General features: G+C 43.2%; 9 protein-coding genes across 9 annotated transcripts; 4 read left to right on the forward strand and 5 right to left on the reverse strand.

Annotated features, from left to right (window-relative positions):
- Nucleotides 1–461: 461 nt before the first annotated feature.
- EAE97_010771 (uncharacterized protein) lies at nt 462–881 on the forward strand (the record flags this gene model as incomplete). The annotated part of the gene is made up of 1 exon (XM_038881286.1): nt 462–881. The coding sequence occupies one exon, from the start codon at nt 462–464 to the stop codon at nt 879–881; it is 420 nt and encodes a 139-aa protein (XP_038727904.1).
- A 2,043-nt stretch (nt 882–2,924) lies between these two features.
- EAE97_010772 (uncharacterized protein) lies at nt 2,925–4,192 on the reverse strand (the record flags this gene model as incomplete). Its single annotated transcript, XM_038881287.1, has 3 exons — nt 2,925–3,715; nt 3,762–4,011; nt 4,058–4,192. The coding sequence occupies 3 exons, from the start codon at nt 4,190–4,192 to the stop codon at nt 2,925–2,927; spliced, it is 1,176 nt and encodes a 391-aa protein (XP_038727905.1).
- A 245-nt stretch (nt 4,193–4,437) lies between these two features.
- Nucleotides 4,438–5,944, forward strand: EAE97_010773 (uncharacterized protein). The gene is made up of 4 exons (XM_038881288.1): nt 4,438–4,765; nt 4,822–4,896; nt 4,960–5,561; nt 5,610–5,944. The coding sequence occupies exons 1-4, from the start codon at nt 4,749–4,751 to the stop codon at nt 5,846–5,848; spliced, it is 933 nt and encodes a 310-aa protein (XP_038727906.1). The 5' UTR covers nt 4,438–4,748; the 3' UTR covers nt 5,849–5,944.
- A 74-nt stretch (nt 5,945–6,018) lies between these two features.
- Nucleotides 6,019–7,232, reverse strand: EAE97_010774 (uncharacterized protein; the record flags this gene model as incomplete). Its single annotated transcript, XM_038881289.1, has 2 exons — nt 6,019–7,051; nt 7,111–7,232. 2 exons carry the CDS (start codon nt 7,230–7,232, stop codon nt 6,019–6,021), a joined length of 1,155 nt encoding a protein of 384 aa, XP_038727907.1.
- Nucleotides 7,233–7,433: 201 nt separating this feature from the next.
- Nucleotides 7,434–9,794, forward strand: EAE97_010775 (uncharacterized protein). The gene is made up of 7 exons (XM_038881290.1): nt 7,434–7,765; nt 7,813–8,019; nt 8,076–8,407; nt 8,463–8,503; nt 8,553–8,627; nt 8,674–8,916; nt 8,967–9,794. Exons 1-7 carry the CDS (start codon nt 7,691–7,693, stop codon nt 9,650–9,652), a joined length of 1,659 nt encoding a protein of 552 aa, XP_038727908.1. The 5' UTR covers nt 7,434–7,690; the 3' UTR covers nt 9,653–9,794.
- Nucleotides 9,795–9,973: 179 nt separating this feature from the next.
- On the reverse strand, nt 9,974–11,791 carry EAE97_010776 (uncharacterized protein; the record flags this gene model as incomplete). The annotated part of the gene is made up of 2 exons (XM_038881291.1): nt 9,974–10,525; nt 10,676–11,791. 2 exons carry the CDS (start codon nt 11,789–11,791, stop codon nt 9,974–9,976), a joined length of 1,668 nt encoding a protein of 555 aa, XP_038727909.1.
- Nucleotides 11,792–15,291: 3,500 nt separating this feature from the next.
- Nucleotides 15,292–16,266, forward strand: EAE97_010777 (uncharacterized protein; the record flags this gene model as incomplete). The annotated part of the gene is made up of 1 exon (XM_038881292.1): nt 15,292–16,266. One exon carries the CDS (start codon nt 15,292–15,294, stop codon nt 16,264–16,266), a length of 975 nt encoding a protein of 324 aa, XP_038727910.1.
- Nucleotides 16,267–16,918: 652 nt separating this feature from the next.
- EAE97_010778 (uncharacterized protein) lies at nt 16,919–19,664 on the reverse strand (the record flags this gene model as incomplete). The annotated part of the gene is made up of 4 exons (XM_038881293.1): nt 16,919–17,598; nt 17,652–17,969; nt 18,042–19,496; nt 19,577–19,664. The coding sequence occupies 4 exons, from the start codon at nt 19,662–19,664 to the stop codon at nt 16,919–16,921; spliced, it is 2,541 nt and encodes an 846-aa protein (XP_038727911.1).
- Nucleotides 19,665–20,519: 855 nt separating this feature from the next.
- On the reverse strand, nt 20,520–22,862 carry EAE97_010779 (uncharacterized protein). Its single transcript, XM_038881294.1, has 6 exons — nt 21,892–22,862; nt 21,713–21,789; nt 21,375–21,621; nt 21,248–21,320; nt 21,119–21,188; nt 20,520–21,061 (listed from the first exon to the last, which is right to left on the reverse strand). Exons 1-6 carry the CDS (start codon nt 22,054–22,056, stop codon nt 20,911–20,913), a joined length of 783 nt encoding a protein of 260 aa, XP_038727912.1. The 5' UTR covers nt 22,057–22,862; the 3' UTR covers nt 20,520–20,910.
- Between the last annotated feature and the right edge of the window lie 3 nt (nt 22,863–22,865).

A 22,865-nucleotide genomic window follows, 5' to 3' on the forward strand; every position in this document is an offset into this window, starting at 1 on the left:
TATTTGACAAAAGGGGTAAATGTGGCGTATTATTTTTTAACAAAATTCAGTGTAGAAAAAGTGCACAGTATGAATTACTTCGTTCTGCATGTCAATGATCAGACTTCTCAGCAGCTTTCCAGTGAGTATCGATATAAATCGTATCTAGAACAAGTATAACATCGCAAAGGCTCCTCTTATCAACGATAGCGCTCAATATCAATACATTCCCAACAATATCGATTCCTTCCGAGAACGGAAGCGGTTTCGATAAAAAGTTACTGGAAGCACTTCTGCAGACCCACATGCCATCACTTGATCCAAATATACAGTGAATAATGTCGAAGAATTCCATATCCATAAAGCTTTCTTCATTTTTCCTCTTCTGACGCCCGAAACTCGATATCACAACTGCTTTCGAGATCCTTTCCAAATTGTAATTCTCCTCAATCCAATCAAACTAACAACTTCGAGCGACCAAAATGTCGAATCACTTCTCTTGCGCTCATGTCTGGTTCCGACAAAGCCAAATCGGAAAACTTCCTCCTCTTTATCTCAGCAGTCGCCCCTCCGAGTCAAAGTTGAAGCATATGGAACACCACTGGGATCAAGTAATTCAACAGTATCGCGATATGCCTGACGAGAAAGCATTGGACATCATTATGCTTCAGGAGGAGTTGGAGAAGGGGATGCCGAAGGAAAAGAGAATGGCGGTGCAGGAATATGTCTTCAATGTTGAAGATCCCGAGAGGAGAGCCATGTTGGAGGTTTGGTTGGCGAGGTTTCCGGGATTTATGTTGAGGACCGATAGATTGGTGGATTTCGGGGTTGCGGATACGAGGAAGAAGGCCGGGACTCGGAATGGTTGGCAATCATGGCTTGAGGAGTGGAAACTCTGGTGATTCAAAATTGGAATATGGTTATGGAGAAAAAGTCAATTTGATGCTGGTTTTTGCGAGGGTTATAAAGCAGTGTGCTTATTTTCGTTGGTATAATTGAACAGATGTGTTCAGCGATGTGGTTCCGATCTTGGAAAGGGCAAGAAGATAGCGAAAGCCAATTATTATGCTGCAAAAACAGACATTTTTGTCTATAAGTTATATATGCAGCGAGACGATATAAGCACAGAGTCCCTCGAGCGCCCTCTCAAGTTTAGTACAGCTGAAATCGATGATATGTAGGGTCCCACCCACCTAATGCCCACCTAGTTCAGCCATCCCTATCGAATATTAACTTGTGAACTGCGTAATACTCACATCTCTCCTCCTCACCCACATTCTTATTCGTAAATTCCGCCACATACCTCCTTACTTGCCCTTTTATTTTTCCATTTCATTGGGTGTTCATTTGGCTCACCACTGCGTTGAATGGCTTCACTACTTGAATCGCTCTGTTTGTATTTATGTATCACAGTTAGCTATGCTTCTTTCGGGAATCTCTTCACTGTTCTGCTTCTGAGGCCTTGGCACCATAGAACAAGGCGCTCAAAAGATATGCAGTAGTACTCATGAGCTTGATCATGACTGACGGACTGATTGTCTTGCAGAAACTGAACAAGCTGTCAATTTCATTTTGCGTAATAAGCATTGAAATTGCGGCAAGAGCTCGATTCACCAACGAATTCTGGACTAGTAAGAAGGATCTATGTTGGCACTATAGATGTTTTTGTCATTAAAAACTTTGGTACTATCACGCTGAATCTAAAGATAGTCTCTCGGCTTATATGAATATGGGCTTCCACAACACTTGTGTGATGGTCGGAAGAGAGGAAAAGTAAACGAGCGAATCCGACAGCCTCAGAATTTCTATATAAGAATCGGCTAATATCTTGGTCATTGTATCCCTTACAGCTATATACGACCCGTCCTGCTCCGTGGAGTCTGATTTTCAGTAATCACAACAACTCTTATACATGAGAAGTATCATATCAAAGTGATACCGGCATCTACCACAAGAGTTTTACTCTCCAAACACAATCTATGACACTTCTTCATTATGAGACATCATAAATATCTTTACTTCTCCAACAGAGCTAGCTATCGAGGATCAATTTTGAGATTGAGCAGGAATTTAACCAGCGCAGGTAAGTCAACTAGACTCCTAGCCATGCTGTTCTGGATCCCAGAATTAGTCATCTCATGTAACCACTTTGGAGTACCACACGATCTCAAGTAGACTTTTGCACCTAACCTCCCAGAATCCGTGCTTTCCATAATAGCCAAGCCATCGAAAGTGCAGATGTGTATCTATTTGCTTAGTTTATGCACAACCGCAACTCACACGCGGCAAATGTTCTGCGCCAACTGAAGTTCTTTTGAAGAAGGATGCCACACTCGTTAATGATTATTGCCTGAACGGAGCTGGAGAAAATCAAGCAGAATAGAGGGAAAAGCCATGAGGACTACGGACATCAATATATTGGCAGATTTGAATACCCGAGAAACAGAGAGCGATTGGGCTGACTTGTCCGACAAAGTGAAGGGATTTCGGGTTTGGGGTGTGAATAGGCCAGTCGAATGTGTGATTATCCCCATCGAAACCGCAAGGGAAGAAAGAAAACATTGAAGCAGTTTGATAAGAACGGCCAGGAGACGAGTAATAGAAAGTAATCTGCTGGCCAGACATCTCCCTTATTAATTAGATGCGGGTAACAAGCGGGGATTACTCGCCTGAAGACCACAGACTTTCAAATAGGTAACAACAATAGCTTCAGATCCCCAATGCTACCAATGAACGACAAACAAACAAAATTTAAGGAATAGCGAGAGTGGAAAAGCGGCTCAAGCACATGCTGAGCGTGCCGTCTACAACAACTTTTTATTGAATATGCCCTAGACTCCTTCCCATCAACGCCTATCCATACATCACATGGGTATTACCAATCTGAAACACAACATAGATCTTGTTTTGCTAACCACAAATAAAACGTATTCCACAAGAAACAATCAGAGCATATCCGTGTTCGGAACCCAAAACAGAACTTCCTGATCTGCTGTAGCAAAATGGTTATACTTGGGGTTAAAAGCAACAATAGCCGTTTCGCCTGGATAATCCAATTCATGCAAAGGACTAAGGACCCGGTTTGTTGTAGCCGCAAGTGTATCCCATACCAAGACGTTCTTCCCGCGAGATCCACTGATTACAAATCTTCCATCAGGAGTAAAACAGCAATCTCCGGCAGTGGTGTGGAGGTATTCACTTGATGAAGGATCCAAATTGTCTGGGTTGTGATCGCCTGCTCCTAGTCTTCTAGCGCCACCTCTGTCCCTCCTCAAGAATGCTTTGAGATGCCCATCAAATGCATCTAATAAGAAATGGCCATTGCCAGTCGTGCCGAGTAATAAGTGCTTCCCATCATTTGAAAACGCCAACTTATTCCATCCTCTTCCAATTGCTTGATGGGAAAACTCTTGACAGTATGGTAATATGTCAAAAGTAGCAAACGGTTCCTTGTCAAAATTGCGGAAGTCGTAAAGTAAAATGGATTGAGCTAGTGGGGAAGCAGCTGCAAAGACGTTTCCGGAAGGATCCCATGCAACGAGATGAACACCGGTAAGATTCAGAATACCAGAAGGATTGTTGGAAGCTGCGTCCCAAATTCTAAGAGTGTTGTCTTCAGAGCATGAAATAAAATTGTCCTGGCCGGGATGAAGGGATAGACATGTGACGTTTTGCTCATGCCCTTCAAAGTAACGAATGTAAGAATTATCATGAGCCGAGAGATAACGTATTTTGTCTATGTTCTACTCAGCATTAGAGCATAAAAATAGGTTGTGACTTACGGTCTTTTTTGGTACTAGAATGGATTATACAATGCTCGGCATGGCCAAACATTGCATGGTTACAACCATACTTGGCACTAATATTCATTTTTGAATGTCTTCCCTCAAGGACATCATATATTTGCATGGTGTTATCAGTTTCTGACGTGATAAGCTGACTGCCATTGTCATTGAAATTGATAGACTGAATAAAGTTGTAACTTGGGGGAGTTTGCCCTTTGTCTGCAGGTGTCGGAGGATGTTTGAAAAGCTTGATTCATTAGTAATTGCTCATCCTCTGTAGCAACTAAGCTTACCTTGACTGGATTGTATAAGGAGATCATCTCCGTAAGTTTGCCAGTTTGTGGGACTGATGAGACTCCGTTTGCTTTCGACATGGAAGTACCATTTGCTCCTAATGGAGAGTCTATCGCCATAGGTGTTGATGACATGTTTTTTTGTTGTTATGTTTTACACGTTTTGAGATACTGTGTAAACCTTTAAAGAAAGATTGGAAAAGTCTAGGACCACAGAGTGACGGAGACTAATAATAACCCCTGGTCTTGATTCCTTAATCTTTATTTTGTCAAAATATCAAAATACCAATAGTTAAGCAGAGAAAGACTTGACCATAATTCAATTTGATATCACCACGTGATCCGGACGGTACCTCTTATCGGGTCCGCCCCACCATCTCCGTGCTGCTCCGAGGAGCAACTTTAATTTGTAGTGGACAAGGATCTACAGCAAGCTACAGCTCCGACCCTCGGCCAGTCTGCTTCAATTCAATAAAAATTATTAGTTTATACACATTATTTTGTATAACAACACAGTCAGCTCCTATTCCAAACACTCGTATCAATTCTCCACTCCTTTAACATTTTGCTTCCTCTTTTTAAGTTCTGCAAATATCTCGAAATAGACTTGTCTGGCTTCTTGACGTGTTGGAATTGGCGAAGCGATAGCGAGCTCGTTCTGTGAAAATAGTAGGAGCGGGGACCATTGATTATGTCTACGACATTAGGGTGTGTGTTTCCAAGATTATTTCGTGCCATTTTGTATTCTGACGCAAAAAACATAGGGCCTTTGTCGCCGGCGGCATTGCAGCATGCGGAGCTGTAACTGCAACTCACCCTTTCGAAACAGTGAAGATCCGGTAAGAACACCATTGTCTGTTGGAGCACACCCCACCACAAAATTACTAATGATGCAACCACAGCATGCAATTGCAAGGCGAGCTCCAAGAGAAAGGACTCCAACCAAGACTATACAAAGGGCCTATCCACGGTGTCACAACTATTGTACGGAATGAGGGTATTGGGGGCATATATCGAGGAATTGGCGCTGCATACATTTACCAGATGATCTTAAATGGATGTCGGTTGGGATTTTACGAACCGATACGGGAGACTCTTACTGGTGCAATATTTGATGATTCAAAAACACAAAGTTTGGGAATAAATATCTTTTCGGGCGCAACGTCAGGAGTTTTGGGCGCTGCGGCAGGAAGTCCATTCTTCCTGGTCAAGACAAGATTACAAAGTTTCTCACCACAAGCACCAGTAGGCACACAACATGGTTACAAAAACGCTATGGATGGAATGAGAAAGATTCATACAACAGAGGGAGTAAATGGACTTTACAGAGGAGTAGGAGCCGCCATGGTCCGGACAGGTTTTGGAAGTTCTGTTCAGCTACCAACATATTTCTTTGCAAAGAGAAGACTTGTGAAACACTTGGGAATGGAGGAGGGACCAGCATTGCACCTTGCAAGTAGCACAGCTAGTGGTTTTGTGGTTTGTTGTGTTATGCACCCACCAGGTAAGCAGTTTTTGATTTTGAAAATGTTCTTTATGCTAATTCTCTCAGATACTATCATGTCGCGCATGTACAATCAAACCGGAAATCTGTACTCGGGTATTTTTGATTGCCTAGCGAAGACCGTCAAGACTGAAGGTATCTTCGCTATCTACAAGGGTTTCTTGCCACATCTTGCGAGAATTTTACCTCATACCATTTTGACCCTCAGTTTGGCGGAGCAAACCAACAAGCTTATGCGGAAATTCGAAAACCGAATCCTTCCTGCGTCGATAAAAGAGCAGGTATAGACTAGTTAATTCAGACTTCAGATTGGTTGGCAGGTCCGGCCGCGCCGAGTTGTATAACCTCGTTCAGCTTGTATAGTGCATGTCCCTCACGGGCAACCAGGAACAATAATTGGTGTTTATATACGGGGCATTGGGGGTATAAAAAGATGATAGAATATTGTTAAGCATTTTCATCCGTTGATAGATCTTGAGCATCCATAGCATAGAACAGTGCTTGAACTGATGTTTTCCCTTGCTGGCCTTGAATCTGGATTTTGATCCCCGCCCCAACCGTAAATACCATCAGTACCCTCTGCGACAGGGAGTCCGCAAATTCCACAGCCTTTCGATACGTGGTCAGTAGAAGGTTTCAATTTGCTCGATGTCCTAACAACATTGGCAACTATACTAGGGAAATTCTCTTCGACAGATTCAAAATATTGTGCCATTAAATCGTCAATCGTTGTCGATTTAGAGGATGCAGATATATGAGAGGGTGGCTCCTGGTACACGACTAGCTCCGGGAGAGGTGTCGTTGAAGAGGAAAATGTCATGATTTCTTTTTTAAGGATATCTCGTAAGGGATAATTAAAGCCCATTCCGTATGGTGATGGTCCATCAGAGACTTGCCATGGCAGAGAGAATCCACGCCCCTTGGCTGTTTCAGTGAGCGTCTTTTCTGCTAGTCGTGTAGTAGTATCACCGAACAAAATGCTCTCGCAATCATTTCTTTTGGCGACATCCACTAGGAGTCTATTCAAAAGCGTAGATACAATATCGGCCCTGGAAGTTGCAGATGACATTGTAGAGACAATATTCTGCAGATCCAAACTTGAGGCTTCGGCACCCTGAGTAGGAGCGTCTGATATTCCCAAAGATGCCCAGTCAATACCTTCCAGTTGTAATGCTTCCTGAAGTCCATAACTTGAATAAGAATGTCTGGGGTACTGGTCCTTGTATTTTTGCAATAAAACAGCAGAGGCTTCTCTGTCCGCATCATCCAGGTAAAGATCGATATGTACAACGAATAGTTCATACGAAACTCTGTTCATCCGCTCTTGTTGGGTTTGAAGGTGGCCATCTAATATATGGAGCAGGCATGACGACGAAGGTCCGAAGGAAAGTGGTAATAATAATTTTTGTGGAACTTTCGAAGATCGTTTGCCTTTATACGTTTCCATGCGCTTTACTGCCTTTGTTTTAACATACTGTGAGAAGCATTTTCTGGTAGAGAACAATTTATTAGTAAAAACCATAGAAGGATGCTGAGATGCATGACGAACTGGCAAACTGATTCTGATCGAATTTGAAGTGTGGCATTAGACTCCATACATCTCTTGCAGAGCACATTTGGTTGTTCCGCAGAAGGATGCACAGCCTCAGGATTTGCCGTCGCCATCGCCATTTTATTCAAATAAGTCAAATAATTGGATGTTTCAGGTACAACAAATGTTTCAATGCTCTTAATTATTTTGTGCAGATTCAAGACTTTTAATGAGGCGAGGCTGGAGCAAAATGTCAATCGCCCGAGCATAAATCTAACCACATAAAGTTAGCTTGATCTGTGCCTTACGTTTCCCTAACCCGCAGTGAAGCTCTGGCTCTGTCAGCTAAGAGGGATCCCTGCCTGGGGGTTTGGTGTTGCCAGAAATCAAACAAGTCTAACAAGTCTAGCAAGTCAAAACTTCATTCAACGACAAACTTTTCATATTATTTTGTGAATGTTCGAAAAGCTGGTCTGGATGTGCACTTAAATGTCAAGGAGAACGACAACATCATTTACCTTCTCAAATCTCGAAGTCTTATTTCCTAGATACTAAAGTAACATAACCTTCAATTCGAGCCCGCGAGGCTACAGCAAACATGCGAGGTTGGCTTCATGGGTTCCTCGCATTGGGGATTTCGGCCCTGACAGTTGGTGCGTTGGAGGTCAGAATGGTACGTCGGCAGAGATGGAGATGAGGTGCTTGTTTTGACGGTGATAGCAGGACGAATCTAATGACAATCGACAAGTATGCGCCGGAATGTATGATCGGAAGACTTGGGGAGGCCCGGCTGAACCACACATATTAGTGAAATGGCTCCCAACTATACAAGACTCAGAGGACCCCGATCCAATTGCAAGCATGGTCATCTTCGAATGGAGGGATTATGACCTGGTTGGTGTGTTGCCAACCATTGACAGTATACAGGTACGATTCAACTGATTCAACTTTCACTTCCATCATCCGCTGATACCTGGTTTTAGAAAGAATTCATTTGCGATCCAGAGAATATCAGCAATGGTTTCTGTAATAGCAATCAGACTGGTCAATTCCTCCTTGCGCCAAACGCAACAGAAAAGTCGATCAGTCAAATCTACACTGGAGCCGTTCATCTCAACAGCACCGGCCCACCAATAAATTATCCTATCAAGAAGACTGGCTACTACTGTGTTGGTACAACGGGCTATTCTCCTTCAAATGTTAAATATACTGCGATTGTAGAATTCCGGAATGCCTATGGAGAGCTTCCAGCAGCACAAATACCAAAACTGCCATTTTACGGCATTATCACAATTGTGTACGCTGTTATAGGAATGTAGGTCAAGCTGTTCCCCTATTCATTTTTGCCGAAGCTAATTAATGATTAACAGTCTTTGGGCATTTCTCTATGTGCAACATCGAGAAGATATTCGTCAGTATCCTCTGTCGAGTCCTTCATATACATACTAATATTTCAATAGTGCCCGTACAGAACTACATCACAGCAATCATCGTCTTTTTAATAGTCGAAATGCTGATGACTTGGGGCTTCTATGGTAAATCGATTTTGCAGTTCTTTCCGGACAACGCTAACCTATGTAGATTATCTCAATCGATCTGGCAGCAATATTGGCTCAAAAGCAATGATGATCATCGTTGCTGTACTTAATGCGGGTCGTAATTCATTTTCGTTCTTCTTGCTACTTATTGTCTGCATGGGTTATGGTGTCGTCAAGCCTAGTTTAGGCAAGACTATGGTTTATGTTCGCTATCTCGCTGGAGCCCATTTCGTCTTTGGCTTGATTTATTCAATTGCGAGCTTGACAATTACTCCCGAGCACGCTGGTAAGACCTTCTCTTATTAACAAAAGACTCACATGCTAACTTATGACTAGGTCCACTAGTACTGTTTGTTATTCTCCCCCTTGCCGGAACCCTTACAGCATTTTACGTCTGGACTCTCAATTCGCTCAACTTGACCATGAAGGATTTGAATGACCGCAAACAAACGACGAAAGCAGGCATGTATCGCAAGCTATGGTGGTGTATTCTGCTCTCGATTATCGTCATATTCGGCTTCTTTTTTTTCAATTCGTTTACTTTCGCCTCGGCTTCAGATCCTGACTTTGTTCCTTTCCACTGGAAATCCAGATGGTTTATTCTTGACGGCTGGCTTAATATTGTCTATTTGATGGATGTCGCATTTGTTGCCTGGGTATGGAGGCCAAGTGCAAACAATAGAAGGTTCGCTATGAGTGACGAGTTAGCGCAAGACGATGAGGGATTTGAGATCGCCGATTTTGGCGCTGAAGATGATGATGAAGATGATATTGAGAACTCTGCAGCTCGCAGAGGTGACCGAACACAACCCGGCCAAGAGGGAGCAAGATATGATCCTCCTCCAGGAGCTAACACCGCAAAGGAGATTCCAAGAGAAAGTCTTGATGGAGAAACAATTTTTGCAGTCGGAGAAGACGGTGACCGCTGGTCAGATGATGATGATGACGATTCGGAGGCAGGAAAGAAACTTGTGGGTGGAAAGGGGACAAAAGATGCACACAAAGATTCGGACTCGGATTAAGCGAGATTTTTTACCATGTATCATAATGGGTCGGCGTTGGGTATCATTGAGGAAGAAGGAAATTGCATTTACAATTGTAAGCTCGGGGGATTCGTCATAGCATTTGTACTGATGTATTATTCTAACAAAGCATTCATCTATAGAATTTATACTATGGACTATATTTACATGTACCAATCTCCAAATTACTTAATAAATGGTTGATTGTTGTTGATAGATGCCGCTCCTGCAAATACGTTTCTTCATTCTCACTGCCCTTGTTTTGACAGGAATAGTCGCGGCGTCTTCATCTCAACTGCCAATACAATTAACTTCACCTCTTCAGACCTCAATCTCATTGATTCCCCTTGTATAAGTATAGACTGGCAAAGGTCCCGCTCTCTTAATCATACCCTTCGACATCTTATCCCCATCAATAATACTCCTGCCAAGCCCTACTGTACTATTTTTCACTCGATTCTCAAATTCTTTCCCATTATCCTTTACAGAATTGTGCATGCGTGGACTCGTTTCAATGAAATGCGCCAGGGCTGCTCCTTGCGTAACACCCGTATCGCTGATTAGACGGCGGAGTGCGGTACAGGCGAAGGTGCGGTCCTCGGGTGAAGTAACGCGAGATACGGCTGCGATATAGAGTGGCCAGACGAGGAAATAGGCGCCCGCTGCAGGAAAAGAGAAAGGCGGGGGTATGAGGCCAGTCTCAGCTGGAATAGAGGGAGTATCAGGGACGAAGGCATCTTGGTAAAGAGTGGAGAGGATATTGCTAATTGTATTAGGAGTTGAAGGTGGGAGGTTATTGAGAGGTAATGGGGTGCGGGATGGAGGTGTAGAGTGACCGGGAGATGAAGTCCAAGTTGACGGTTTGCGACTTATCTAGCCCAGACATTGGGGTACTGAGCGTAAAATTCCATCGCGCATGTGCATTAGTGTATCTGTGCTCAACTGATATTGAGCCATGTAGCTCATAGATGTAAAGCGTGGGGGTATGGCATCAAAACCTTCAAGAATGTGTTGTCTAATCACCTCATTGAGCATGATTCGAGAATTTCGCATCGAGTTCCATATTTGCGCTATCCAATGGTCGTAATATATGTCGTAAGAACCCTTGAACACGATCTCTGGAGCTTCATTCTCCCCAGCTTGCACAGTCTCGACTTCCCAGTCGGGTGGTACATTAGCAAGTATTTGTTGTAATTCTTCGTCCAGAGCAAGAGCGGCGGCAAAGATTTGTTCACTATCGCTCAATTTGCCGGTTCGAAGATCGGATCTAAAGTGCGTAAGTTTGTCTAGGATAGCCAGCATTCTGAAAGTAGGATCCCGGAGGTCAAGCTGCTTATGAACTGCGGCTCGTAGCGCCATAATCTCTTGTGGCATCGGGATTTCTCGCTGTAGCGCGCTTATGAGAATATGAGCTGTTATCTGCATGAACAGACCAACCCCCACTCGTGTTTTGAACTGTGAGGGGCCTCGAAGCTTGATAAGCGTCGAGGCTCCATTGATGTGTTCGGTCCATGCTTTTAAAGACAATCGATTGGTACATGTTATTGTTTCGAATACGGCTAATACCATGATAGATAGTAAAGTACTATCTTTGACAGCATCTGTGAGAGATCTAAGTGCACCATTGACACGCCTTAGCGCAATCATATATTCATGACGAGCTTCACCGAGTAACTGAGGTGATTTGGTTCTGTTAGCAAGACCAGCAAGACCGACAGCCGTCATGCTTGTAGATAAAGCTTCGTCCAGACCACCATTGCGGCAGAGGTCCTTCAGATAATTGAAATGTCCGTGTGATGATCCGGATACTCCAGCCACAAAGTTGGTGATGAAGTATGAGGTACCCTGCTCAACAATTGATGGTGCCAATGCGGCCCTTGGCCGTGGAGCCGTTAAGATTTCGTTCAACTCAAATTTGTCGTCATCTTCATAGTTCGATGAGGATACCGCAATACTTCGACTTGAAAGTCTCTGGTCACTCGATGAGGAGGCTCTACTTGTTTTTTTTGTTCTAGTGGCACTAGATGGTCTGGATGATCGCTGCTCTTTTTCGCTAGCTTTAAGTTTTTTAGCCTTCTCCTTGGCTTTGGCTTTCTCAATAACAGCGGAACTTTCATTTCGGAAAGCCAAATCTAGCATATTCCGATAACCTGGACACGTTTTACTCGCTTTCGCACAATTCATGCAGGTTGGTTGTTCCTGCCCACACTATACGAGACATATGATTAACTCCTTTCCTCGTTTGAGCGAGATTGCAACCCAAATAGGGTGTGCATTCTCAGTGGTGTTGAGCCTCTTTGCATTGGTAGCCTGGGCATTACCAGCCGTTGCAGAACGTATTAAAGGTCGGGGGCTTCCACGTACACGAATCTTTCTCTCTCTACAATTTGCACACCCTTTTGAAGGCTTTCTACAATAAACCATGATGAGCGACGATTAAGAAATTCCTTCCACAAACACGATTGAAGACTGACATAATTCCGTCAATAGGTGGGAGAATAGGAAGCTTTTTGTACAATTCTTACCACGGTCATTCGTACTGGATATTCCGACATTGTTGCTTGGAGTGAAATTGCAAGTACATCAGCCCCAAGGAAACGCTTCCAGCGCCAGAACAATTTTGAAGCTTTGGATGACGATAACGCAGATACAGCTAACTGCGCCGCAGCTTGAATCACTCAAATCAGCTCAGGCACGCTACTTCAACGGTTTTGAACAGGCTTCTGTTCCTATTGAACAATGTTGACGCTTGTCAAAAGGTCCGCATGTTCTGGCATTCAGGGCAGAATCACTGAGAAGGCAAGATTTGCGCTCCCAAAAAGGAATATTCTCGTTGCAGAAATTGCGAAATATGAGAGGCCTTCGCATTGCATTCCTAATTTGGTTTGAGTAATACTTCTGCATGGACCGCGTGGCACCTCCCAGGATTACGGACCTGGTCCACTCTTGAAGCTCAGACACCGGTACAGTAAGCTCGCTTCTGTCGTCTGTAGCTAGCGAGGCTATGGGGACAGAGGCTTAAAGGTTTGGGTATCATTTGACGGTGCCGAAAAATATTGAAGCTCGATGAAAATCGCGGTTGTAAGATCTTGATTATCTCCGAGTAATTGCCCGTCCCGATGATTCATTGATCTGGTTTTCGACTGTTGCCTTTTCAACAATAGGATTGCTGTCTTGAAATTTCGGGCTTAAAAAGTCCCGACTTACTAACACCACAATTAGCATACATGTCAAAAACTAACATCTTTTTTTTTCACCATCCTTTCTACGACGATGTCACACGAAGCTCACTGAGGTATATCTTATGTTGGATCCACCCAATACGGTAAGTGCCAATATGGAATTAATGCAGTGGTCACTGAGTGCAATAGTACAATACCTTTCGCGATACCATTGGCAAGAGCTCCGAATACCGTACATGGAGAGATGCACCTCGGAGTTCATTCAACTAGCGACTATGATGTTTGCCTATTCATCACATGAAAGAGGACCCAAAGAATCGCTTTATCTGATTTTGACTGGTGATAGTGCTTACTTGAATGGCTTCAATGTTCCTATATCCGTTAAGGCCGGGTATCGACATGGGCAAAGATATACCCCAAGGCAATATGATATGGAATGATTCATACCGAAATGGAGCAGCTCAAAAACCGTTTCAATTCTCCACAAGACGACGAATTCATGCAAGACTCATCATCTATAGCTGTGTAGACTCCAAAAGGTGCTTTATATCCTACTTCGATTTTGGCGGGGGTGTCTCCAGACATTACGTGCCATGTCATTTTGTCTCTCAAATCACTAGTCACTTCTTTCGAAGCCACTACAGCTCTCTGAGTCGTTTGGTTTCTCTTTTTCTTTCCCAAAAATTCTATATTCTGCACATATCACCATCTCTCAAGAATAATCCCTTGAAAAGGCTCGCAATTTCAATAACCAACTATCTGCTTGCTAAGATGATTCACCAATCTGCTATGGTATATTCCCCGCCCTTGTTCTGTGATTACAGGTTTTTTTTGCGTCAATGGGCTTGATAACCTGATATCTTCCCTCCTACAATTTTTTTTTCTACCACAGATTCTCAGTGCTACATCGCAGTGCGACCACGGCTTCCTTTTTCCTGGAGTCGCTTCATTGAAACTGGCATAGACAGCGAAATAACCTCTTGGTGACAAGAAGGAAAGGTTTATCTTTTCATACAGCAACAACGCCAGGCGTATCTGCAAATCTCAAGATATTCTTCTAGGCTTACAAGGCTTCTTTTGGATAGCACTAAGATGAGCGAATTCTGTTTCAGTCTCAAAATTATCCCTACTGCAGATTTAGTTGAGATAGAAAACTAGTATCTACATCCAAAGATCCACAATCAAATTCTTCGGGCAATAACTCCCATATACAGAGAGCCATGCGTTTATCGATATATCGATTCGTATGGTTTATTGGTAAAGCTTGAGATTGAACCTTTCTGGATGGCCATGATGATCGCATATCAAAGATTGGAATGTGTGTTTATAAACTCACTCTGCAGAGTAATTATGAGACACAAACAAATTTCATCCTCTCAACATTATGCAAATGAACATAGGAATTGGTCACTACGTCTCTTCTCGCGACTTGTGTAATGATAGAAATATTCGTGGGCCAATTATATGGCCGGTGGCAACAGGCTTGACATCTCAGTCCGGCTCATGGTCCATTTTACAGAGAAAAAAAGGTCTACCGATCTGAAATCGTATCAATAGGAAACCTTCCGGGCTATTTTTTTTTTTTTTTTGATTTACGGTAGGAATTCATATATACATTCTAAGCCAAAACTACGTCAGTGAATAGTATGCAAGACAGTAAACTTTAATCGCTGGTAAGTATTGTCTAGACCTCTTTCTGCCCAATTACAATATACGGACCATGAAAAGTCCTCTTAGGTGGCCTCGACCGTAAAAATAGGTATATATATTGGTCATATAGGCAATAATTATGTACACTTCTTTAAAGACGTAGTTGTCTAGTTCTACACCCTCTATCTACTCTCGCTTCTATCTCATCCCGGTCATTCATTCTTCAACCATTCAAAGATCATCCTCCTGCTTGCATAGAGAATCAATTATCAAACTCGACTTTTTCCCCTTTTTCCCCCCACGTACATAGCCACTGACGACAAACTCAGTGCATTCCCAATCTGACATAGCACGAAATTGATCTGCAAACCCGTCGGTGTGGTCGTTAGCCGAAAGCTTAATCATCGGAGGCTGAGCTTACTCTCACATCAGCCACCTTTTCAACTACATGCATGCCTAATTAGGGTTAGTTTTCAGCCTTACCATAGGGTCTCTAAGTTGCACATTTCTCAATGAGGGAATCGTTAAGTTGGTGGTAGGATTTTAATTTTTCGGGTGGTATGATGAGTATCAAAGTCTGGGATAGCCCAGATCAGTTAGAAAATGTCGAGGATGTATATATATTGTTTGGGGCTTCTTGTTAATATGATTTTTTGTTCATTCCTTGCAGTTCGAGCTTTTAGAAGTTCACTTTGAAAAAAAATTACAACAGAGTTATTTGTTTTCTGCTCTCTACTACACAAGCTCTAGCTAAAAGTCATATACTTCCTCTCTTATTCTAGCACTTCGTCGACCCAAAGACAAATCATGACCATCACCTATCGCAACGGCGTTGAAATTGGTGAACTAATCGTCTATATCCCTTCCTTCTTCCTCTCTGTCTTCCTCGCTTTCCGTCATGGATTTGGCCGCAGTGCAGGATGGTACTTCCTCATAATTTTCTGTCTCGCTAGAATCATCGGTCCCTGCATGTCTCTCGCCGCCATATCATCTCCCTCGGTATCTCTCTACACTGGCGCACTTATCCTGCAAACCATCGGCTTATCGCCTTTGCTACTCGCTACCCTGGGACTCTTAAGTCGCGTTTTAGACAGCATCAATCAAAATACCCATACACTCGTCCAACCTCGCATGCTGAAACTCATCGAGATACTCACATTGGTCGGGTTGATACTTGGTATTGTAGGTGGACTTAACGCAAGTGACACCTACACTTCAACTGGGAAATGGGTTCCGGGAACGGAGAGCAAGGTTTCTAACATCTTATTTATTGTCTCGTTTGTGGCTATTATAGCCACCACAATCTTCACCAGTTTCTCAATCTCACAGGCGGAAAATGGAGAGAAGAGGATTTTGCTTGGGATTACTTTTGCGTTGCCATTTCTCTTTGTTCGACTCTTGTATTCTGTTCTCTCAACTTTCGTGTCACACTCTACAAACTTCAATGCTCTCAATGGAAGCGTCACAGTCTTGTTATGTATGGATCTACTTGAGGAATTGGTGATCGTGGTTGTCTATTTGGCAATTGGCGTCACGTTGAAAGTTAAATCCAAAGACGTGGTTGCAGATGCAGATCTGCAACGGCTTCCAGGGAGTTCGGATAGTGATGAGCCGCTTGGTCGACAAAATCAACAGAGCCAGACACAACAACAGAATCGAAAAGCAGGAGCGGGAAATGCGGTGTTGAGGATTGCGAAGAAGACGATTATCGGAAGGTTGGTGGTGGCATTCATACCGGAAAAGAAAGCAGATGTTGAGATGCAGCATTATGTTCAAAAGTAGAGAAGTGTGAGTCAGGAGGGTTCTGGAGAAAGCTGTTTGGGTCTGTTCATCTTGTTATCTGCTCATGGGGTTGGTGTCGGAATAGATGGTTTGGATTGATGGTATCGGTTTGTGAAAAAGTTGAAGATTTCTTCGTATATACCTCGTTTCTCTCTATAGACTATATCTCTTATAGTATCCCGCAATTAGTATTTCAAATCTTCAATGTGTGTGAGTGACTACTCAGGTTGCATATCAAGTCGAATCTGTGATATTGAGTAGTACAACAATACCAACGTAGCAATCAAAACGCAAGTCCTGACTATTCTCCTACATACTTTTCTAGATAATTCTCCTGAATTTTAGAAGTAAAAAAAACCTGATTTCAAATATGGAAACAAAGGTTTAACACTGACATGGAGGGATGGTATTATAAAGAACACTGGCCAGTATGTTTCACATTTTGCTCTCATTCATTTGTTCGTTGATCAATTTAATGATTATCACTACTGGGTATCTAATGTGACCAAGAAGATTCCTCTACATAAAGGAAATTCTAGAGTGCATACATGAAACACATATATCGAACATGAGTCGACGAGTTCCATGGAAGCCCAACACCCCAAATTCCCAATTACCCATAACCCAACGAAAACCAAAAACCCAAACCCTTTCACAAAGGCAAGAACCCACCACCTAACAACTCCAAGAACACATCTCCCTCTTCTCTTCTCATCTCCTCGACCCCCTTTTCTACACTCTCCACCTTCCTCGCAATCTCATCCACCCTCTCTTCCTCCATCTTCTCCTTTGATTTCTTCGCAACCCTCTTCTTATGAAAATATCGCGAACTAGTGCGGATACGCGTCCCATCCATTTTATATCCGCGACTCGTCTCCTGACTATCCATGCTGTGTCGATAATCTCCTGTATCGAGATCGATTTCCGTGCGACGCTTGGCTTTCATGTTAAGAGAGATGCGGTCGCGGACGAAGGTGTATTGACGGTAGCCTTCGATTTCGGGCGGAGGTCGTGGCCAGATTTGCTTGGAGGATGAGGCGGCGGTGGGTGGGAAGACGAGATAATCTGGTGTGTGGGGGCGGAGGTGAAGTGGTGGGGATGAAGGACGGGTTGGGGTGGGATGAAAGAGATTTTGAAGAGGTTGAGCGGAATGGGTGATAGAGGTCGGGGGGTTGGAGGCGGGTTGTTCTGTGCACGCATTGTCGTCGTTGTCGTAATCTTTCATGGTGTCGAAGTGGATGAACTTGATGGTGAAGTTTGAGGAGGCGCTCGAGCAGGATGATTCTTGCTGTGGTGATAAATTTGTAATGCAATGTGCTTGAACGCCGGTATCTAAATTAAATTTTTTAGTGGATAGTCTAGAGTCATTGGTCAGATCGTAATACTTGATGCAGAATCTGATGCTCCATCTACTTGAGCGGAAACTGGAGCTGCAGGAATGAATGCTTTTTTCGTGCTATTCTTCTTGGCATTGTGAACCGAGAGGGTATTTTGGGTTCTAATGCTTGAGATTGTACCGGGAAGTGGATTTTCAGGAATCGACATTCCAGAGTGATGATTGGCTTTATTTGGAAAGGTAGTTCTGCCTTTGATGGTTTTGGGTGAAGGCAGAATTGGCGTAATGGTGGAGCTAGAGATAGATCTGATGATTCTTCTGGAGCTCAATGGCAGAAGATTTTTTGGGGCGAAATTCATTCCTTGATCTGTAATTTCTTGTGAACTTAATGCTGAGGATGGTTATATCCATTAAGAACTAGATTCAGGTTGAAACGTACGTATAAATCCCATATTGTCACGAATGACAAAAGGATTGTTACTCGATTGGCCCGGTGGTACAGCGGAAGTATCAGACGAAGGACTTTGCTGCATAGAAGCGCTTGGGGAAGCATGTTGAGTTCTATAGTCAGTTGTCGACGTGCTCGTTGAGGTATTTGCAGCAAATGTTGTCGAGCTCGAGCCAGTTGGTTGATCTCCTTGAGTATCAGGTAGGGCTGATAGCGATTGGTGGATGTTCGAGGTTATGCGAGCAAGGTATGTTTCCTTTTCTTTTTTGCGTAGGAGAAAGAGTTGTTGTCCTTCAACTGATATGGCCGGATGAAAGGGGGGACTTGTAGGATCGTATGTATTGCCAGTTGAGCCTGTAATCTGTCTATTCTGATACTCTAATAAGTCATTAGATGGCCGTAAAGAGTTTCTGTTTGTGAAAGGACAAGAAGAGGGATCATAATAATTCTCAAGAGATGGCATCATGGAAGTTCGGTGTCCCCAGTGGGAGTTTTGAGGAGTCGAGTTTGAAAATGTAGTTTGATCGAATCGATTTGTTTCCAAGGTTGCGGAGGGAAATGACATAGGAGACGTGTGGGTATGAAGAAGATTTCCCACTAATATGTTACAGTCGGTCAATTCACTCTTCAAGTTTGAAGTGTAATGAGATCGGGAAATTGGTCGCTGTACTGGGACTCTTGATTCACCATCAATATTTGAAGGGACATTGGCACGGGACATTATATCCCGTGCTTGTTCTCCTCTTTCCGGGACATACGGCACAGATGTTGTAGAGGTTTGGATTGAATATGGGCTTACATATTGATACTCTTGAGCTTTTTGATGCAGTGGCCATGGCATATAAGTACCGCCGCCATAGGTGTTCGGCGGACCTCCTGGAACTGGGGTGGTAAATGTAGATATGCGATTTTGAGTTTGCTGACCAGATTCTGCAAATCTTAATGAGACCAGCTGTGCATCGCGAGATTGGAAGTGATTATTAGCAGGCTCGTTGTTATTTCCATTATCACCCGATGAAATACTAGCACGTCGAGGAGTCGGTGATATCGAAACACCTCTTATCATCCAAGGCTTCTGAGGAGATCCAGCAAAAGCATTTGAAGTAGCATTAATGGAAATCAGTTTCTCTGCAGACGTCCATTGTAAGGGTTTTTCTTTCGGTGTTCTTGTAGGATGTTGATCGGCCCTGTATTTAACTTCATTGATCCCACGTGCTGCAATATTCCTGACGGCAGAAAATGGTTCCCTTCTAGGCTCCTGGCTGAAATCTGGTTCTGCAAATACCTGCGCCCATAGAAGTCTCCCAGCTTCTTCAAGTCCTTCAACATAGCCAGTCTTCTCAAATGCTCTCAACAGTTCGTAGATTCTTTGACCGTTTGAAGAGGTGTCGTTTAGGTTCTTTCGAGGCTCAAGTGGAAGTGCATCGATGGCCCGGAGTTCATTGACTAATTTGGCTTTGTTAGTTCTTAATTTCTCAAATGATAATGAATGGTGCAGAACTAAGAAATGTGGAAAAAGGACGTACCTGTTGGTGGCCGATGAAATTTATCTCTAACAGCTTTTATGTGGCGATCTCGAAGGAGACGCGGTACTTCATCTCTATCTCCAGCCATTTGGGCAATTTGAATGCAAGGCATTTGTATACGGTATTTGTGGATATAGAGAGAGGAGAAATTTGGCGTGCAAAAAAGATAAAATGGCTCAAGTCATGCAAAGTAGGTATGCTACCAGGAGAGGTTTGATGCACGCGTTTCTTCAGGCAATACGTATTAACTAATGTTAAGAAGAGGTTACTAGATCCAGCAAAAGGGTCTTGAGGATGCCATACGGGATGTTTCCTTACCGCTTTTCAAAAGACGGATCAATACGGGCCCGAAAGTGAAGGAAATATATGCGACGAGAGTCCATCACCCCATCAGCCCAATCTCTCCATATTCACTTTAGCTGCTCTCCAATATAGCCCCAAACAATCTCATTAACCTCGAACCAAATCACCAAGTGGTGGTTTGGTTCAACGGTCAAGTGGCCGACTTCGCTATACAATCTTTGCTATACCCATAACTTGCTACAAAGCTGTTGCTATACCCCACTAACCCTAATTCGTGCTCATCATCAATGTAAGTGTGTTATTTCTTTTGCCCTTTTCATACTCGGTACAGTACATTTAATTCTTTCTTTTGCCAGCCTTTTGTGTTGATGGCAGAGTGTGAGGTTACTCTTTTGACGCGGTGGTGATAACCGCCGCAGGTTAAGCGACGACGGTGAGGTGGTGACTGGTTGGATTCTGAGAGCGCTCGCGAGACGAGTGGGTCTGTTAAAAGTCCATAAAAAAGTGAATTTGACAAGGCAAGTAATTCCAACCTTTTTAGTAGGAGAGTCAATATTCGTGGTCTTCCATGTCCCATAGCTAATCACTATGTCTTTGCATGTACTTATTGATTGAGTGATCTTATAATAAATTTACTTTTGATTTTCCTTGAAATTCCAGAGATCTGATATTAGAATTACACGTGGAGAAATAGTGTTTTACCTGACAGCCAAGAAGTGAAGAAGAGGTAGCAAAGAACTGATCGTTAAGAAAACAAACTATATATAAATGTATTTCCTGCATTCTTGACAGGCAGGGTATACGTATATACTAATGATCAAAGAAACAGAAATGCCCCCTAAAATCTTGCAGCATAGTTTTCCGTCGAGTCTTGACCAAAAATTCGATGAGAGTAAGCCACAGTGAGGGCATAAAACCAACTTACTTCATTCAGTGGCAAGCAATGATTTTGTTGTACATTGGTTGTCCCATACCATATCCCCTAACTCTTTATTCAGACAAACTCCAAAGATTCCAAAATTACAAATTGATCAGATCGTACTCCAGGCATTGTCAATTGGAAGTGCAACACCGTTAATAGACTTCGCTCCATCGCTTGCGAGGAACAAGATTGCTTCAGCAATTGCTGAAACGGCAACATTGGGCATCTCGCCAGGCTTCATGTGCAAAGCGAGAACTGGTCTAGAATGTTGTCAAAAAAAAAAAAAAAAAGGAATGAACGGCCCGGAAAGTTCTTACCCCCATACAGCGGCCGCTTCTTGATCAAGGGTTTTTGCGTTCATCGAGCTGGCCATGTTGGTCATGACACCTGTAATATGCGTTAGTGAGGGTTACCAAAGAAGTTCATCTTTGGAAGGTGGTTCTGACCCCCAGGACAAATAGCATTGCATCTTATACCCTCATCTCTGAATCTGAATGCAGTATTCTTGGTCACACCCAACTATAGCATCATTAGCTCCCAAGATTTATGCTTCCTAATCGGAATACTACGAACCAATCCATGCTTAGAAGCTGTGTAAGCAACTCCTGCCGCAGCACCACTTAATGACGCTTTACTACAGAGATTTATAATCACACCATTCTTCTTAGCTCTCATGAAAGGTAGAACAGCCCTGATTAGTTTCGTAGGAGCCGTGAGATTGATTGCAATGACGCGATCCCAATCACCATCCGTGACCTTGTCAGCTGAGGCCATCGAGTCCATCACACCAGCTATATTAGCCAGAACGTCGATGGTATCACTAGAGGGTTTTTTAGTGTATTTGAAGGCGGGTTGAATGTATGTGTGTGGTTGATAGCTCAAGCCCACGAGAAAAAGAGGAAAGTACCTACCCAAATCGAGCAACACAGATTCTCACAAGCTCATCGCACTCTCCATCTTTACTCAGATCCCCTCTATGAAATTGAAACTACTCAGACCCATATGTCAGTATTTGATATTCTTTCTCCCAAACGTTCCACGCCCCTGAGAAAGATTATAGCGCTCAAGAGCTTCTGTCTGTACCACTCACCATCTCCTGGTCCTGCTTATCCAACAGAGTATGATTCATCTCGTTCACATCGACACCTAATACCTTATACTGATGGCTCAAAAGCAACCGCGTTGTCTCGAGCCCCATCCCACTTGCGCATCCCGTCACGATGGCTACCTTGTTAGATCCTTGCCCGTCAACCATGTTGATTAGTTGTAATGCATATGATTTTGCTCGAAGATGTTGCTGATTGTTTGAGTCTAGTTTGTTGAATATCGTCTTGTTAATTTTCAAATCTTTGAGGTATTTATATGAAAGTCTTGTTGATACTACTGTGGTCTGAACTTTACTTTGGAGATGTAGAAGTCAGTTTCCGGATGCGGATGATTCCTCACCCGAGCTTTGAATACGAATGCGAGCCTAAGTACTATCGATTCACGGAGGTTAAGTAAGTACCAAGATTCAACAGCCGGAGGTTGTTAATAAGCTACCTGAGCTTTATTGGTTGACTACTTACACGAATGCGCTCGAGCGGAGCTTCATCCAGAACTCGGGACACATTGATACTCATGAAACTAGTGGTCAATGGGTCGATCGAATGGCCAGACCGTATGAACGTATAGAAATGAACACAAACCCCTATTTCGATAACCCCGCAACAGAGAGCAGGAAATGATTTTCCACTTCACCTCACAATGTTGTGGATATCATTTCCGTTTTGAAAGAATTGGCGTACTGGACCGTTACTGACTGCACTATAGAATCGCGGTACAATTAGATATGGGGAGTAGTGTCATGTTGAATCCTGGATCTGACTTCATCTTGCTTGAAATAGATCCGTATTCGAGGTATTCTTGTGCGACATAATATGCAGCGAAATACAGATCCACCTGCATCCATATCCATGGCCCGGCTGTGGCTGATATTTATGTGGATAGTTGTGGCTGATTCACAGTTCTGCTGAAAATTTACGAGTTTCAGCATCGTTCAGTGTTTTTGGCCCAGGTGTGTCT

This window comes from Botrytis byssoidea, assembly GCF_014898295.1.
Source record: "Botrytis byssoidea strain MUCL 94 chromosome Unknown BBYS_030, whole genome shotgun sequence".
In the NCBI taxonomy this organism is placed as follows: Eukaryota; Fungi; Ascomycota; class Leotiomycetes; order Helotiales; family Sclerotiniaceae; genus Botrytis; species Botrytis byssoidea.

Excerpts from the sequence above, each read along its gene's own strand:
- EAE97_010779 (XM_038881294.1), bottom strand. The coding sequence starts at position 22,056 with ATGGTTGACGGGCAAGGATCTAACAAGGTAGCCATCGTGACGGGATGC. Across the intron at positions 21,189-21,247 it reads CAATGCTATTTGTCCTGGGG|GTGTCATGACCAACATGGCC; the intron begins GTCAGAACCACC and ends CGCATATTACAG. Across the intron at positions 21,062-21,118 it reads GAAGCGGCCGCTGTATGGGG|ACCAGTTCTCGCTTTGCACA; the intron begins GTAAGAACTTTC and ends ACAACATTCTAG.
- EAE97_010773 (XM_038881288.1), top strand. Across the intron at positions 4,897-4,959 it reads TTCGAAACAGTGAAGATCCG|CATGCAATTGCAAGGCGAGC; the intron begins GTAAGAACACCA and ends ATGCAACCACAG. Across the intron at positions 5,562-5,609 it reads TTGTGTTATGCACCCACCAG|ATACTATCATGTCGCGCATG; the intron begins GTAAGCAGTTTT and ends TAATTCTCTCAG.
- EAE97_010775 (XM_038881290.1), top strand. The coding sequence starts at position 7,691 with ATGCGAGGTTGGCTTCATGGGTTCCTCGCATTGGGGATTTCGGCCCTG. Across the intron at positions 8,408-8,462 it reads GTGTACGCTGTTATAGGAAT|TCTTTGGGCATTTCTCTATG; the intron begins GTAGGTCAAGCT and ends AATGATTAACAG. Across the intron at positions 8,628-8,673 it reads GATGACTTGGGGCTTCTATG|ATTATCTCAATCGATCTGGC; the intron begins GTAAATCGATTT and ends TAACCTATGTAG.